This window comes from Rhinopithecus bieti, unplaced genomic scaffold (genome assembly GCF_001698545.2).
Source record: "Rhinopithecus bieti isolate Rb0 unplaced genomic scaffold, ASM169854v2 scaffold_13710, whole genome shotgun sequence".
NCBI classification, from domain to species: Eukaryota; Metazoa; Chordata; class Mammalia; order Primates; family Cercopithecidae; genus Rhinopithecus; species Rhinopithecus bieti.
In genome coordinates this window covers 411,675-428,999 of record NW_016807962.1, presented here as the reverse complement: position 1 = coordinate 428,999, position 17,325 = coordinate 411,675, and the positions used below count along the sequence as shown (strand labels likewise).

The window sequence follows — 17,325 nt, the reverse complement described above, 5'->3', positions numbered from 1 at the left end:
GTCCTGCCCCATCGCTCCCCACCTCCTGAGATCTGGCCAGGCCATCCTTTATGCTTATCTCTTTGAGTCTGATGCCTCTGCCACCAGCCAGCTGTGTTTCTGCAGTCAGGCCACCTAACTTCTCTGGGCCTGAGCTCTCCATCTAAAACTTGGGGAAAAGATTCTTACCTAGCAGAGCTGGCATGTCGATCAAAGAAGGTAATAACAATAGTAGTAGTGGTGGCGGCCAACACACCACACATAGATAATGCACGTGGAAACGCTTGGCATGTGGTAGGCTTGACAAATGCGAGTTGACAATTTTCATGATTCAGAGTCAATTCACCTTTTCCAAATGCCTACTAAGTGCCAAGCATTTCCACATGTGTTATCTAAGTTTGGTAGGTTAAGACTTACGGTTTTGGAGTCAGACAAAACCGGGTTTAAATCCCAGTTCTACCACTTACTATATATGCTGTGTGACCCATGGTAATGACATAACCTTTCCGAGCCGCAGCTTCTTCATCCATAAAACGGGAATAACAGGAACACCTATTTCATGAAGTCATCGCGAGAAATAAGTGGGTCAATAGATGTAGAACCCTTAGTGCAGTGCTTGGCAAACAGCAAGTGCCTAATAAGTGTCAGTAATTATCATTTCCACCATGGGCTTCTACAGGCCCATTTCATATCTTTGCTCACACTGCTCCCCTGCCTCTAAGCCCCTCCTCTCTAAAAGTTGTGCAGGCATCCACTCTGCACAACTTTTAACATTGAGTTGCAGTCACACAGGTAGTCCACAGTTCCACAGTGAGGGAGTCAGAAGTCTAGGCTCGATCCTAATTTCACTACTATCTGAAGCCTTCCCATCTTTGGGCCTCAGTTTCCCCATCTGTGAAGTAAAGGGAATTTATGGTTCTCTGAGGGTCTCGCAATTGTGAGGCTCCATGAGTTAGTCCAGTCCTCTGACACCAGACCATTCCTGACACGACTTAGCAATGAGTCAGAGCCCTCACCCGGCACAAGAGGGCGACTGCGTGCTCAGGTCACGAGCAGGCGGGAATCCTCCCCAAATGCTGCGGAGAACTGCACAACTGGTTCAAACTGTCTCCAGGCTTGGAAGCTGGGTGGATGTTTTTGTCAAGAAACATGGCCTTTTAATTAACACTATTGTCTGCCACTTAGCTCAAGGCTGACTCACAGGGAACACTGTGCTGGGGGGCCTCCATTCAGATAGCCTGTGGCTGGGGTTTTGTGTTCTGCCAGCCCCTCCCTCTTGCCTGGAAAAGGTCTGTCCCTCTGCCTGTCCACCTTGCCTCAAAACCCCCTGCTGAGGGCACTTGTCAGCCTGAGGGGTCCTATTGGCCGCACACCTACTTGGTGCAAGGTAATGTATAATCATCTTGTCACAGAATCAACAAAACCACCCCAGAAGGGCAGCACTGTTGTTACTCTCATTTCTCAAAGGAGGAAAATAAACTTCAGAGAAGCAAAGTGTGTTTCTCAAGTCTCACAGAAGACTCAACTGTCTCATGAGTCACCAGAGTGGCTTTTTGGACAGTAATAAGCTTAGAGCTGCATGGTCTGGGCCTGGGCAAGACACTTCACTCTCCATATTCTCTCCTGTCCATCCTCATGCTTCCATTACCAATCACCCAATTCACCAGCTCCAAACTGATAACTAAGAGGGAAGCAAAGAGCCCAGGTTTTGCAGCCAAACAGCCATGGGTTATTTATTTATTTAGAAACAGGATCTTGCTGTGTTGCCCAGGTTGCAGTGTAGTGGTATGATCACAGCTGACTGCAGCCTTGAAGTCCTGGGCTCAAGGGATCCTCTCACCTCAGCCTCCTGAGTAGCTGGGACCACAGGCGCATGTTACCATGCCCAGCTAATTTTTTCATTTCTGGAGAGGTAGGGTTTCACCATGTTGCCCAGACTGGTCTTGAGCTCCTGGGGTCAAGTGACCCTCCCACCTTGGCCTTCCAAAGTGCTGGGATTACAGGTATGAGCTACCATGCCCAGCCTAGCCCTGGGTTTTAATTCTGCTTCTGCCAGAGATAAAATACATATAGTCCCCACCTTGAGAAGCTCAAGTCAAGAAAGGGAGGTAAAGTAGAACAGTAAACAAATGATCACCATGTGATTTGACATACAACATTGCTGTACCTCATAGAAATTTCCCATGTCAAAAGAGTCACTTCGGTCCTTTTCACAGATGTTCAGGATCACATTGTGTGGCTCTATTGCAATTCATTTACTGTTCACTACTAATGAACAGAAGCTTTTTTTCTGTGTCTCTGTCTCTTCACTTTTTACAAGCAATACTGAATGAACATCCTTGTACACAGCTTAACGTACTTGAATCAGTGCTTCTGTGGTATAAACGTTTACAGGTGAGGAATGGTACACTCATTAGATTTTGATAGATGTACCAAATTACCTTCCAAACATAATGTATCAATACAACAATTTATACTCCTCCCTGTAGCATAGGAGAGTACGCATTTCCCCACTTCTGGGTCAATACTCAAAATTATCAACTTTTTACATTGTTGCTAAACTAATTAATGGCATCTTATTATGGTTTTACTTTGCATTATTCTAACTGCTGTTGAGGTTAAACATCTTTCACATGTTTATTGGCCATTCTGATGCTCTCTTCTGCAAACTGTCAGTTCATAGCCTTTGTAGATCTTTTTTTTTTTTTGAGACGGAGTCTCGCTCTGTCGCCCAGGCTGGAGTGCAGTGGTGCAATCTCAGCTTATTGCAACCTTTGCCTTCCAGGTTCAAGTGATTCTCCTGCCTCAGCCTCCTGAGTAGCTAGGATTACAGGTGCCCACCACCATGCCTAGCTAATTTTTGTATTTTTAGTAGAGACAAGGTTTCACCATGTTGCCCAGGCTGGTCTCAAACTCCTGACCTCATGATCCGCCCACGTCAGCCTCCCAAAGTGCTGGGATTCCAGGCGTGAGCCACCGCCCCCAGCTGCCTTTGTAGCTATTTCTGTTTGAGTGTTTATCTCCCAACTTTCTGCTTTGGTTCTGTCAAGTTTTTGATCCCACTCCTGCCCTTTAGGCTTCTGATGCTCAGGTCTCCTCCAAGGTCCCAAGCACTGCTCCCCCACTCCTGTAGTTAAATCGTCCCGAACCATTCCTCCACACGATAGCAGTAGCCACAGTTTCAGCCAGCCTGAATCCAGGAGGGCAGAGAAATTCAGATTGAATTTGGCCCAATCAAAAGACAGTTCAAGTAATGGATGATCTCCAAAAGGTTTCTCTTCTAACTTTTAAGATCAAAGCCCTCATAACAATCCTCTAAAGAAACTCAGCCTGAAAGTTACATGAAATAATTTCTTTTTTCTTTCCTTTTTTTTTTTTTAGAGACGGAGTCTCACTTTGTCTCGCCTAGGCTGGAGAGCAGTGGAGTGATCTTGGCTCACTGCAGCCTCTGCCTCCTGGGTTCAAGTGATTCTCCTGTCTCAGCCTCTGGATAACTGGGATTACAGGCATGCACCACCACACCCGGCTAATTTTGTATTTTTAGTAGAGACGGGGTTTCACCATGTTGGCCAGGCTGGTCTCGAACTCCTGAACTCAAGTGATCCACCTGACCTGACCTCCCAAAGTGCTGGGATTATAGGCGTGAGCCACCATACCCAGTCACATGACTTCTAATGAGGGAAGTGGTTGACAAAATCTCGGAATCCCTTCTATATTTTGTCCTTCAAATGTCAGTGTGGGTGATCTATTTAAAACAGAAGGCCAAAATGCCCTTCTCATTTTAATGAAATTCCCGGAATGAATTGCCCAGGTGATTAGGTCTATTTCAAGAAAATATGAAAACTCCACTGTCTCCCCCAGCAAGCTGGCTAATAGAGAAGCTACATTTCATATATTTCTTGACATGGAAAAGAGCCTGGATACCTACTTGGTCCAATTCTTTATTTTACAGCTAAAGAAACTGGCTGAAAGGGGAAAGTGCTTGCCAAGGCCACATAACAAGATCAGAGACTGGTAGCACCCCAGCCTGCTTTTCCTCATTGCCCGGCTGCCCATCACAGTGATATGGAAAAAAGATGCTAAAGGACTTTCCGGAAAGTTGTTTGGTATGAATTCACCACTAGAATCCTTGGAAACAACCACAGCAGCCCAAGGGTGCTGCGTGTTCAACAATCAAATAAATAAATAAAGGCTTTAAGTCAAACCACTGTCACATGACATAATACCTTAGTTTTAGAGAGCAAGGGAAAGGGACAGCATTATCATTTTCTTTCTAGCATCAACTCTTCCATCAGAGCAGCAGAATTGATTAAAACAAGGCTTCCAGAAAGGGCATGCCTGCTTAATTTGCATTCAAACCTCAAATTAAAGGAATACTGGCATGCAATTTATATATCTTGCATGCGATTTATATTTCTTGCATGCAATTTATATTTCTTATTACCACAACCTAATTTGGCCTTTTATGCAACCATCTCCCTTCAGTTCACAGACAGCAATTTTACTGAGACCGTGACAGGGATTTCTGGGCTTCTTTTTTTTTTTTTCTTTTTGAAAAAAACAAAAGCAAAAAGCTTGCAAGTCCCCTGTCTTTTCCAATGGCATTAATCATTAAGGTAGAATCCTGGGTCTCCTTTTGCATAGAAAATGCCCTGGTGTTTATTCTGTATAGAGTGATACACATTTAACGATTAACTAAGCTACTCTCTTTTGCAGAGGCGACGGCTGTGCAGCATTCATTCAACAAATAGTTATCAAGCACTGACTATGTGTCGGCTGCTGTTACACAAAGGAGAAGATACAACTGCAAAGGAGATGCAGTTTGCTCCAAAGGAGCGTTATACAAGGCAGTTCATGCGCAGGGTGCTCCTGAACTCGGAGGAAGAGGTGATTCCCTTGCTGAGGGTGGGGATGATGACAGCCGCTTCACAAAGGAGACAAAATGTGAGCTGATTCTTCAAGAAAGGGATCACCAAGAAGAGGTGGGGGAGACCATCTGAGCAGAGGGCACAGCAAGAGGAAAGGCACAGAGTGGGGCTCAACACAGATGGAGTGCTGGGGGATGGTAGCGGGAGATGAAGCTGGAGCGCTCTGAGTCACACTGTGAGGAGACTGACTGTCACACTGGGGAGACTGGACTTCACCCAGCAGACAGCAGAGACACCTATGGCAGGAAACGTCCCCATGATAATAAAGGTGGAAGTATTATAGATAGGCTGTGACCTGCATTAGGCTCTTCCACACAAAACCACACTCCAGGCAGACGAGTTTCATCTCTGTTCCTGAAGCACAGTAAGCCCTGCCCTGCCTTGGGGTTTTGCTCCTGCCAAAGGGTTTGTTCCTGCAGACTGGGACACTCTTCCATCCGCTCTTTCACTGGCTGGCTTCTTTTCACACTCCAGGAGGAAACTCAATCCCCACTTCCTCTGAGAGTCCTTCTGTGGCCTGTCTTCCTAAATGTTCCCTCACCCCCTAGCTAGTCACTATTATATTAACCCTGTTTGGGTCCTTCTCAGGATTTATCACAACCTGAAATCATCTTGTTTCTGATTGCCTGTTTATTGCCTCCACCACTGGAATGGAAGTTCCATGAGGGCAGGGCCCCTGTTTTGTTCACTACCCATGTCTAGAAAGGCAGGCTGCAAAATCAATATTGATTGAATGAATTAACTAGTTAATGTGTTTCCAGACTACGCCCCCTTTTCTCCAACTGAACAAAGTATTTGTGAGTATGAATGAGCAAGAGTGATAGTACTTATTACAATGCCTGTATGTCCAAGCCACACTGCACACCAATTTTTTTTTTTCCTTTGGAGACAGATTCTCACTCCGTCACCCAGGCTGGAGTGCAGTGGCACGATCTCAGCTTACTGCAACCTCCACCTCCCAAGTTCAAATGATCGTCATGCCTCAGCCTCCCCCGTAGCTAGGATTACAGGTGCGTACCACTATGCCCGGCTAATTTTTGTATTTTTAGTAGAGACGGGGTTTTGTCATGTTGGCCAGGCTAGTCTCGAACTCCTGACCTCAGGTGATCCTTCTGCCTCGGCCTCCCAAAGTGCTATGATTACAGGCATGAGCCACCACACCCGGCCCTAGACCAATTAAATCCTAATCTCTGGTGATGAGATCCAGACATCAGTATTTCAAGATCCCCTTGGGTGATTCCAATGTGTATCCAGTGCTGAGATTCTAATACTTTTGAAGGACAAGCACACAGACAATCTTCATTTTGTTTCCCAGATCTACCAGTTTTCATACATGAAGCCTAGGACATCTTACTTAGCTACTCCCTAGTCTCTGGAATCTGTCTTATTTTTTAGAAGTCAATAAATTTGCAAATTTCAATATGTTACTTAAATTACTTGTGACACACATCACAAATAATCAAGATATATAAAGGCATCACAACCTCAAACTGAAACTTCCTAAATAGGAGAAGCAGCTTTTTAAAGCCCAAATATGCCATGATCCACCATGATCCATCTCAGGGCATAAAAAAAGAAATCCTTTATTATACCCAAAGCATTTCAGCTAGGATTTGAGATCTACAAAGATGGCAATTTAACCTCAAAGAGTTACTCGCATTTCTACGTACAAGTAATTTGTTGTTTGTGGTTTTATATCATAGAAAGTGTTTGGAAGTCCTTTGGAAAGGTAAACTTTGTGTACAGTTAATCATTTCCTGGGTGTTTGTCAAATACTGGGCACTAGGATATAGAAATAGAAATAAGATAGAAGTCCAACTCTTGCAGCACTGAGAACAGGAGAGGTAAGACACAGCCAGTGTCATGACAGGTGTTACTCAAATACAGTCTTATAACAATGCTACCATTTATCAACCTTCTACTATGCATTTTGTGTGTGTGTAACTCACTATATACTCATAGCCATCCCAGAAGGCAGGTACTATTATTGTCATCTCCTCCCCTTTCTATTTTACAGATGAGGACTATAAGGTACAGAAAGGTTAAGTATCTTCTCTAGGGTCACACAGCCATTAAATGACCAGAGCCTGGATTCAAATCCAGACAGCCCAACTCCAGAGCCCTCATGCCCAACCGTCATACTACATGGTGTCACGGGAACAAAGGGGCAGGAAAGACAATTTCTGGCTGTAGGAAGGCGATACTTCCTGGGAAAGACACCATTCGTGTTTGCCTTGAGAGATGGGGAGACTTTCAAGAGGCAGATGTGGGGAAGGACTGTTTCCCGGCAAGGGAATGGCATTTGTGAAGATCCAAAGGTTCTTGGTGAATGGCATGTTGTAGAGTGTCGGCTACATAATAAGAAGTAAGATAATGATGGGGAAATGGGCTAGGTTAGGGCCAGATTATGGAGTGTCAGAGGCTAGGGCCAGATTAAGGATTTGGACTTTAGTTAGCAGCCATTTGGGAGACCCTGAAGGCTGCTGAGTAGCACAGGCACGTGGAGCAAACTTGAGGATGGACTGGAGCAGGAGATGGCAATGGGAGACCACTTAGGAAGCCATTTTAATAATCCAGGCAAGGGGAAAAAAACAGCCTAGGAAAGTGACAATGAGATAAAACAGGAAGTAGCAAATGTGAGCGATTACAGAAGAAACTCAACAGGACTTGATGTTGGATTGGAACTTGGAGTAAACGGAAGAGTCAAAGATGCATCTCAGGTTACTTGATACTGGGAGGATGGAGACACCATTAACTCAGATAGATAGGGAAGACAGGAAAAGGCTTGGCAGAAGAAAGGAGGCAGATAAATTTCCTTTGGGGATATAAGGAATTCATCTCATCATTCTCAAGCCAAACCACCAGGAAGATTTTCTATTATTTGAAGTCCTGTTCAGGAATCCTTCACACTAACTGCTTTCCAATTGTTCTGTGACCTTTAACCTACTGAAATTGAGACAGGCACTTGTTGTAAGAGACTTATTATATTTAATTACTTAGAGCCTTCTGTCCTAGAAGGCTATGATGTCGTGTAATCCCATCGAGAGTACAGGAAAGCCAAAAGTTAGTTTCTTTGTTCAAGGAATTCAAAGCAAGGTGGGGAGGAGGGAGGCAAGAACTGCTGTCCAACTTGGGCAAAAGTTACATCCTAGAATTGAATTTGAAACCATTAACAGTTCAAGACGTGTTGCTCTGGTTCTAAAGAGGTGAATGAACATTTGGGGAGTGAACAGTGCTAGAAGCTGCTGCAGGTAAATTACTCATAGCTCCTGCTCAGAAAGACAGTATGGTTTATTCCCTCATTACCCATGTGATCTGTGGACCAGTGCCGTTAGCACACGCCCTACCTCAGACCTACTAAATCAAAATCATTTTATTAGGATCTCCATATACACCCATTTATTTTGAGAGTACGGGCTTTGGAATCAGATGTATCTGGGTTTAAATCTCAGCTTAGTCATTTACCACTTACTAGCATGTAGCCTGCTGTACTTGCTTCCTCATGTCTAAAATCAGTATGTGGTTCTACACCTTGGTTTCACATCAGAATAGGCCATGAGTGCTTTCAGAAATTCCATGCCCAGACCACACTACACACCAATTACAACAGAATCTCTGGGGGTGGGATCCAAATATCAGGATTTAAAGACCTCCCAGGTGACTCCCATGTGCACTCAAGGCTGAGAACCACTCATGGCTTTGAAGAACAGGAGTGTGGCCATTGGAACCAGACAATCTTCACTTGTATCCCGTATCTACCACTTCTTATATCTGAGACTGGGGTTTCTTAACCTCTCGCTAAACTTGAACTTCCCTCATCTGTGAAATGAATATGACCTATAGTACCTCGTTCAAAGGACTCTGGGCACTGAAGGAGGTGAAACATGTAAAGTGCTTAGCACAGTGCACAATGAGTATTTGTTATTATTTATGCAAGGCGCAGCTTCCTTTGCAGAAAGAACCTAGGAAGCAACATGTGGGTTGAAGTATCATATAAACACCAATCTGCAGTCATGCTCATACCTTTCCCACCAGAGGTGACTTCCAATTACTTGGCCACAAAAAGGTTAGTGGGTTTTGCCTCAGCTATTGAAAAAAATGCAAACAAAACCTATTATTTTTCATTAGAGAAACTGAGGCAAACATTGGTTGGCAAGTAACTTTTGCAGAACAGGTTGGGGGTTCTGCTGGAAGCATCCAAAATGCTTCCGGCTGTGGGGTCAGCACTAGGTACAGAAGCGGGCATGGCAGATCACACAATGCTTTTTCTTTGAACTGTCCTAGCACTTCGGGCAACATACCCTGCACCTCATCTGTCTAGAGCCTCACAGCAATCTCTCCAGTTAGAAAATCTAGAAAGGGCTGGAAGGGTCTTTACAGACTCCTGTCCAACTGCTTTGCTTTTTCGAGTGTTGCAAAGAGGTAACCAAGGCCCAGGGAGCTGAGAAGACTTATGCAGGGTCATATGCAATTTAAAGCCATAACCAGAAGGCATAAAATGACCCAGTCAGATGTAGAGGAAACAGCCTAGTAGTGAAAAAGGAATTGAATGAAAGGGGGAAAAAGACATAATAGTGCTTTGAACCAAAGAGCTTTATAAACACTTGTGGCTTTAACCTGCCCAGGAGGTAGATAAGCATGTGCCCTTTAGTTTGTCCTCAAACTCAACCTCTCACAAGAGGTTAAGGAACACACCCAAGGTTGGAATTGACACTCAGACCTCCAGACTTCCTGGCTTTGGAGCTGGAAGTTCAGCCTCCACCTCCCTTGTCTATCAGGAAAAACATCTGGGTTATAATGCTTGAGGATGGGATATCAAGGGGAAGTGGTGGAAGTTCGGTTCTTCAAGAAACTTTGAGCAAGACTGCATGAGACCCTGCTAGGGGCCCCTCCCATTCTCTGAGTCACGCCTCAAAGAAGTTTCTGCACTTCTATCCTGGAGGCTCCCCTTGTATGACCTTTAGGGTAATCTATTTGCCTAAGATGTTAGATGGAAGGAAAGAGAGCTGAGACTTCAAAATGTGTGAACAGACACACCCCAAGGAGCTGCCTAAAGTAACAAAGCCTTTCCTTCACATGGCCACTTCTCCCTGTTCTAACAGGGATCCTCAGCCACATAAGCGAGTGCCTAAAGCAAAGCAAGAGGAACAGGCAGGATCACAAGAAGAAAAAGCAAGGGGAAGTCATCTTTAAAGGCCAAAAGGTCACATAAAACATAATAAAATACAACTGTTTCCTTTAAAAATTTTAATGGACAGGAAATGGTATAGAATAACTGCCAAGTCACATAAATTAACTTTTTTGTTAATGTTTGTGATCCCGGAAAGAACACACTATCAGTCGATGCAAATTGCATGGGCGTTTTCATCAGTCGGTGTCTGGGCACATGACCGAGTGTGGGCCACGAACCCATCTTTACTTGGTCCAGAAAAAAAAGTGGCTGCCATGTATGGCAGGCTTCAGATCTCCCTCAATCTCAGGGCTGGGCTCCGGTCTTGGTCTTGAGTGATAGGGATTCTCCGGTAAAGGTCGATCTGTCTTCACTTTGGTGACCTGGGAAGGGTGAAGAGGGCAAAAGCAAAGTTGAAAGCTAGGGTGGAGAAATCTATAACCATCAACGCACCTCCTGGTGTCTCTCCAGTGCTCCGGCTGCCACAACTGCTCCCCGACTTAAATCCCCAGCAAATCACATTCAGACTTATTTAATCCTTGAACAAACACTCAGGAAAGCCTACTTTATGTCATTCCATGTGGTAGAAACTAGGGATACAGAAGGGAACAAGATACTGTCCTCAAGGGGATCACAGTCTAGTGAGGGAGAAAGCCAGGAATAACAACTAAGATTTCCAAATTACCCCAATGACTAATGGCAATGATGGAGACAGGAACTGCCTGCTATAGGAGTAAGGACTGTGTACATCTAACCCATCCTGAAGGCTGGAGGTTTGGACTATTTTTGAAGAGGTAAGACTTAGCTTAAAGTCTGAGCAGGAGCCAGTCAGAAAGACAAGGGAGGAAAAGACATTCCAAGTAAAGAGTACATATGAAGATAGACAGGCATGTCTTCAGAATGGCTGAAGCAAAGTCTGCATGAAGAATGGAGGGAGATGAAGCATCACACCAAGCACTTATTGCTAGAAATGATGCTGGCACATGATTCCATTCCATTTTCACTCTTATGAGGTCATTCTGCAGGGGCTCACTGAGGCCACCTAGCTAATAGCGGAAGAAATAGTACACAAAGTCAGATATGCCTACTCCAGCTTGTGCTTCTTAATACCGCACTACAGTGGTGGACAGGCCAGATGATAAAGGGTATTAAATGATAAGCAAAGGTGTTTGCGTTTTAACCTGATGGTTAACAAGTGCCACTGAAGCAGGGCAGTAACTCAATCCCATCTCTGTAGGCTGGGAAGTGTGAAAGCTAGACTGGAGAAAGTCAAGACCCAAATCGGGGAGCTGAACCAATAAGCCAGGAGAGTGGTGAAGTACTCAACTGCAACAGGGAGAGAGATACTTTACACTCACAGTATCCTCTGATGGTCACAAAAATCTCAACTGGAAAGCCAGCAGAAACTGCTGTCATTTTAAAGATAAATAGGCCCAGAGAAGTAAGAAGACATAAGGCCACAGCTGTCAATAGTCTTCTGATTATTCCTCTACTGGTCTGAACTCTTAAGTCACCTCATATAAGATGACCAGATTAATCTTCCTAGATGTATAAATTCAGAAACCTTTTATTGGGAACAGAGCTTTTGGGTATACAATCACACAATTATTATTATAACCACTTTATGAGGCATTATTATCTCTAGTTCACAGATGAAGACCAAGGAGGTTGGCATGCCTAAGATAAGATACACAGTAATGTCAGAGCTAAGGTTGGAACCTAAGTCTTCAATTCTACTAGTTTTGTTTGTTTGCTTTTGAAAGTTTTCCCAACGTCCTGCCATAAGCAGAGATGGTTCCTACTGATCCACTAATGGTTTCTTGGTATTTGCAGCTCCTTTAAGGAATTAAAGACATTTATGAAATTGGCTGGGCACAGTGGCTTATGCCTGTAATCCCAGCACTCTGGGAGGCTGAGGCAGGCGGATCACTTGACGTCAGAGTTCAAGACCAGACCAGGCAACATAGTGAAACCCCATCTCTGCTAAAAATACAAAAATTAGCTGAGCATGGTGGCAGGCACCCATAATCTCAGCTACTCAAGAGGCTGAGGCAGAATTGCTTGAACCCGGGAGGCAGAGGTTGCAGTGAGCAGAGACTGTGGCACTGTACTCCAGCCTGGGTGACAGAGTGAGACTCCACTTCAAAAACAAAAACAAAAAAAATGTTGCCCCGGCTAGTCTTGAACTCGTGAGCTCAAGCAATCCTCCTGCCTCAGCCTCCCAAAGTGCTACAATTGCAGGTGTGAGCCATGGCACCTGGTCGAGAAATACACTTTTGAAAAGAGTAAAAATAATTTTTTTTTTTTTATCTTACAGAGTTTAAAAAAGTGTTAATACAAAGATTCAAGAATAAATATGCTTTCTTACTAGCATGACTTGCTATTTCTTCTTTCATAAGTGTCAGAAATGAGAAAAGGTAGTTTTATTTGTTACATGTGTAAGTTCTACCACTTTCCAACCTAGAATTATCAACTATTTAAAATAATGTGTTCAGTAAATCAAAAAGTATCTGAAAATAATCATGCCAGATACAAAAGACAAAAAGTTTGCTAAGTTATTACTTATGATACCAAGCTTATATTCACAGATGCTATACACAAAGAGATGGGAACTAGACCGGGGGCTAAGGTGGCAGGATCACTTGAGCCCAGGATCTCAAGACCAGACTGGGTAACATGGCAAAATCCTGTCTCTACTAAATTACAAAAATTAGCTGGGCATGGTAGCCTGCGCCTGTAGTCCCAGCTACTCGGGAGGCTGAGGTGGGAGAATCACCCGAGCCCAGGAAGTCAAGGCTGCAGTGAGCTGTGATCGCACCACTGTATTCCAGCCTAGGAGACAGAGTGAGACCTGAGATTTTTCCTCCATGCCTTGCTACCTGTGCTGCCCCAGAGGGAACGGACAGAGCTGAGGCTGAAGAAGCAGAGATGGGTCAGATCATAAAGGGCCTGCATGCCATGTTATAGAGAAGATGCTTTATCTCACCAGCAATGGAGAGTCCCATCCAGTTTTTAAAAACACAGTGACACAGATTTATTTTCCACACAGATCACTCTTCTTGTGGAGGTGTAATTTTATCCTCAATTCTTCATCTAAAGCCCACATTGATCCACCCTCCTCTCCCAGAAATTCATGTACCCCAGGTTAAGAACTCCTGTCCAAGAATAAGATAACAGCAGCAGGAACAATGAGGGATTTAAAAAAAAATTCCAGGAGATGCTAATCTATAGGAAGTGATGACTACATGGAATCAGAACAGTAGGGAATGAAGAATTCAGGTTTCTAGCTCTGACGTTTCAACAGATGGTGATGTCACAACTAAGATAGGAAATATAGGAGAAAGAGAAACACTTTTAAAACTACAATTATGTAGTTTTTAAAAAAATCTTAGATATGTTCCTGAAAAATGTGGCATAAGCCTGATCCGATTTCCCCAGTGAATTCCACAATAACCTCCACAATGTTTTCAACTAACAGTGTTTCACTAATACTTTAGCTTCCCCTACTCCCTTCTGTTCTCTAATTAGCTAATTAACTAAAAACAAATCTGCACATGCTAGAAGGTCTAAAGAAATATTTCTATTTTTTTCTGTTTTTTTTTTTTTTTAAAGACAGAGTCTCCCTCTGTTGCCTAGGTTGGAGTGCAATGGTGCAATCTCAGCTCACTGCAAGCTCCGCCTCCTGGGTTCATGCCATTCTCCTGCCTCAGCCTCCCAAGTACCTGGGACTATAGGCGCTTGCCACCATGCCTGGCTAATTTTTTGTATTTTTAGTTGAGACAGGGTTTCACCATGTTAGCCAGGATGGTCTTGATCTCCTGACCTTGTGATCCGCCCACCCTGGCCTCCCAAAGTGCTGGGATTACAGGTGTGAGCCACTGCGCCCCGCCAGAAATACTTTTATTTTTAAAAATTCCTTTCTGGACTATGTATAATCACTGCCTAATTAATATGTTTGGTAAATCTGGTAAGTTCTTACATCATATCTGTATTCACAGAGACCCTTTGCTGACTACCTCTTGCCTTTATCCCACCCCTGAGTCAGAAAGTGAGACCTCCAGGAGAAGCCTTTTTACCTTTGACAGTTCTCCCAGGTCAGGCCGCACCCAGCCCAGTTTGTCCAGCACACACTCGTCAAACTTTGCCTGCTGTTTGCGACAGTGACGAAATAACTGCTGGCCAGTATAATCAATGCAAGTCCAATATTCTGTAAAAGGCTCTGCGCAGTGACGTTTTATCTGCCTGGAAAAGAAGGCTGGGTTAAACAATGAAAACAGAAAATGGTAAAACAATGAAAACAGAAAAGTGAGAAGAAAATAGGTACAGATCTCAAATACATAGCCTTGCTTTTTGAAAGGTATGTGAGTAAATATTCTTACCTCACTTACAAGACAACTTCAGGATCCTCCAGTTGAGAACAAGTTAGTAAACAAAAAAGATTTCTGAGGTAGAAAACCTAATTTCTTTATGTAGTAAGAAGAAAGGAGTGTAGCTTAATGCATGCAAATTTTACTCAGAGAGGAACTCCTTACTTGGGGCCTATTTATTCTTTTCTTTAGATCCAATTCCTCAAAGGGTATCAGCTTAGCAAATTTAGAAGAGAAGGAGGCGGCCGGGCGTGGTGGCTCAAGCCTGTAATCCCAGCACTTTGGGAGGCCGAGACGGGCGGATCACGAGGTCAGGAGATCGAGACCATCCTGGCTAACACGGTGAAATCCCGTCTCTACTAAAAAATACAAAACTAGCCGGGCGTGGTGGCCGGCGCCTGTAGTCCCAGCTACTCGGGAGGTTGAGGCAGGAGAATGGTGTGAACCCAGGAGGCGGAGCTTGCAGTGAGCTGAGATCCAGCTACTGTACTCCAGCCTGGGTGACAGCGAGACTCCGTCTCAAAAAAAAAAAAGAAGAGAAGGAGGCATAATTAGATAATGGACATGCTGACAGAAGTCAGAGGTGACAGACAATGGCAAAGGAAGAGACAAAATTATAAAAAGCAAATACACAAACTAACAAGCAGAAGATCCTGCTTGTTGGTATACAGACAAACTGCACTTCACTCCTCAAAAGCTCAAGGTCCTCATTCTATTTACACATTGAACAAAAATAGATATTAATCCTTGCTATCAAGAACAAAGTTATATTATATTTGGTATTCTCTGTTAAGAAGCAGGGCAGCATATAATTCATTCTGTGGCTATCAAAAATGGCTAGAGAAAATTTAACTTCTGTGTATAAAAGAATAAGCTTCAGTTTTTTGCAAAATCCCCTTATCATTCAACCCTGCCAGTATGCATGTTCAAGCAAGAATAAAATACCATCATTTTATGTAAAAGCCATACTTGAGGCAGTGAAATTCAGAACACCTTTCTCCCAATGAAATAATAATTTTATTATTTAAGTGCTTACCTGTCACACTCCAGAAATCTAGCTACACTCTCACATGAATCATGTTTAACATGGATCAGGAAGGAAGGATTTCAGAGATGGCCTACAGAAGTATACAGTGACAAATCTGCTTTCCACTCTTGCCCAATAAGCCACTCAGCTGCCCTCCTGGAGGTCCACCAATGTCACCGGTTTCTTAGGTTTCCGTTCCAGGTATTCTAAGCACAACCTGCACTCACATAACTTCTACACAAGAATCACTTTGGTAGAAAGCAACCATTTCCAATGGGAGTTTTATATTCCTCCAAAACGCTGCAGCAGCAGACGGGCTACAAGCCACTACTCTAGTAGCACGGATCCCTGTTCTGGACCCCGTTCCCCATACCTAACAATTATCTACTAATGCCTACAACCAGCAACTTCAGCAGTGAGAAATTCCTCTATGGAGGCAGTCAGGCACCTTGGGAATTTGTGAAATCCAGACATTCCCCGCTTAAAATGTACTACCACTGGGCCATGGAAAAAAAGTTTTGCAAAAGTTCTCTTAGAAAATAAAAATTGTTTAGGCTGGATGCGGTGGCTCACGCCTGTAATCCCAACAGCTTGGGAGGCCAAGGTAGGCGGATCACTTGAGGCCAGGAGTTCAAGACCAGCCTGGACAACATGGCAAAACCCCATCTCTACTAAAAATACAAAAATTAGCCAGGCGTGGTGGCACACACCTGTAATCCCAGCTACTCAGGTGGCTGAGGCACAAGAATCACTTGAACCCAGGACGCAGAGGTTGCAGCAAACCAAGATCATGCCACAGCACTACAGTCTGGGTGACAGAGTGAAACTCTGTCTCAAAAAAAAAGAAAAATTGTTTAAATAAACACACACACACACACACACACACACACTCAACCTTGCTGGCAATCAAATCAATGCAAATTGAAACATCCAAAAATATTTGCACCCCCCAAATATTTAAATACTATGCATACCAGAAGCCAGCGCTGAGGACAGCATAAATTGATCCAACATTTAAAAACCAAAAGCAATTGCTGGGCTCGGTGGCTCACGCCTGTAATCCTAGCACTTTGGGAGGCCGAGGCAGGCGGATCACGAGGTCAGGAGATCGAGACCACGGTGAAACCCCGTCTCTACTAAAAATACAAAAAATTAGCTGGGCGTGGTGGTAGGCGCCTGTAGTCCCAGCTACTAAGGAGGCTGAGGCAGGAGAATGGTGTGAACCCAGGAGGTGGAGCTTGCAGTGAGCCAAGATCGAGCCATTGCACTCCAGCCTGGGCAACAGAGCGACATTCTGTCTCAAAAAAAAAAAAAAAAAAAAAAAAAAAAAGCAAAGCAATAAAGTTCAAGAGCCATAATAACGTTCAAAGCCTTTTATAGAATAATCTCACTGTTAGGAAATTTATGCCAATTAATTATTAACTAATGAAAACGATCTATACGCAAAGGTAATCACTGCAGATTTATCCAAAATAATCAAAAACTGAAATCAACAATGATGTTCAATAACAGGAATTGGTCAGGTATGTTACGGTTGCTTTATCCACTGATGGAATAATATATAACCATTAAAAATGATGATTATGGCCAGGTGCGGTGGCTCACACCTGTAATCCCAGAACTCTGGGAGGCCAAGGAGAGCGGATCACTTGAGGTCAGGAGTTCGAGACTAGCCTGGCCAACATGGTAAAACCCCATCTCTACCAAAAATACAAAAAAATTAGCCAGGCTTAGTGGTGCAGGCCTGTAGACATGTGAATCGCTTGAAGCCAGGAGGCAGAGGTTGCAGTGAGCCAAGATCACACCATTGCACTCCAGCCTGGGCAACAGAGTGAGACTTCGTCTCAAAAAAAA

The 17,325-nt window shown here is 43.8% G+C and overlaps 1 protein-coding gene across 2 annotated transcripts in view; it reads right to left on the bottom strand.

Annotated features, from left to right (window-relative positions):
- Positions 1-17,325, bottom strand: part of NDUFA8 (NADH:ubiquinone oxidoreductase subunit A8) — a 29,164-nt gene that overhangs the window by 1,431 nt on the left and 10,408 nt on the right. The window contains exons 3-4 of one of the 2 annotated variants that reach the window (XM_017884242.1): positions 14,154-14,319; positions 10,140-10,460 (exon numbers count right to left, since the gene is read on the bottom strand). In XM_017884242.1, coding sequence (XP_017739731.1) covers positions 10,323-10,460; positions 14,154-14,319 — 304 coding nt within the window. In that variant the 3' untranslated portion in view covers positions 10,140-10,322. Of the gene's footprint in view, positions 1-10,139; positions 10,461-14,153; positions 14,320-17,325 lie in introns of those variants that run through there. The other variant, XM_017884243.1, reaches the window with a different exon arrangement.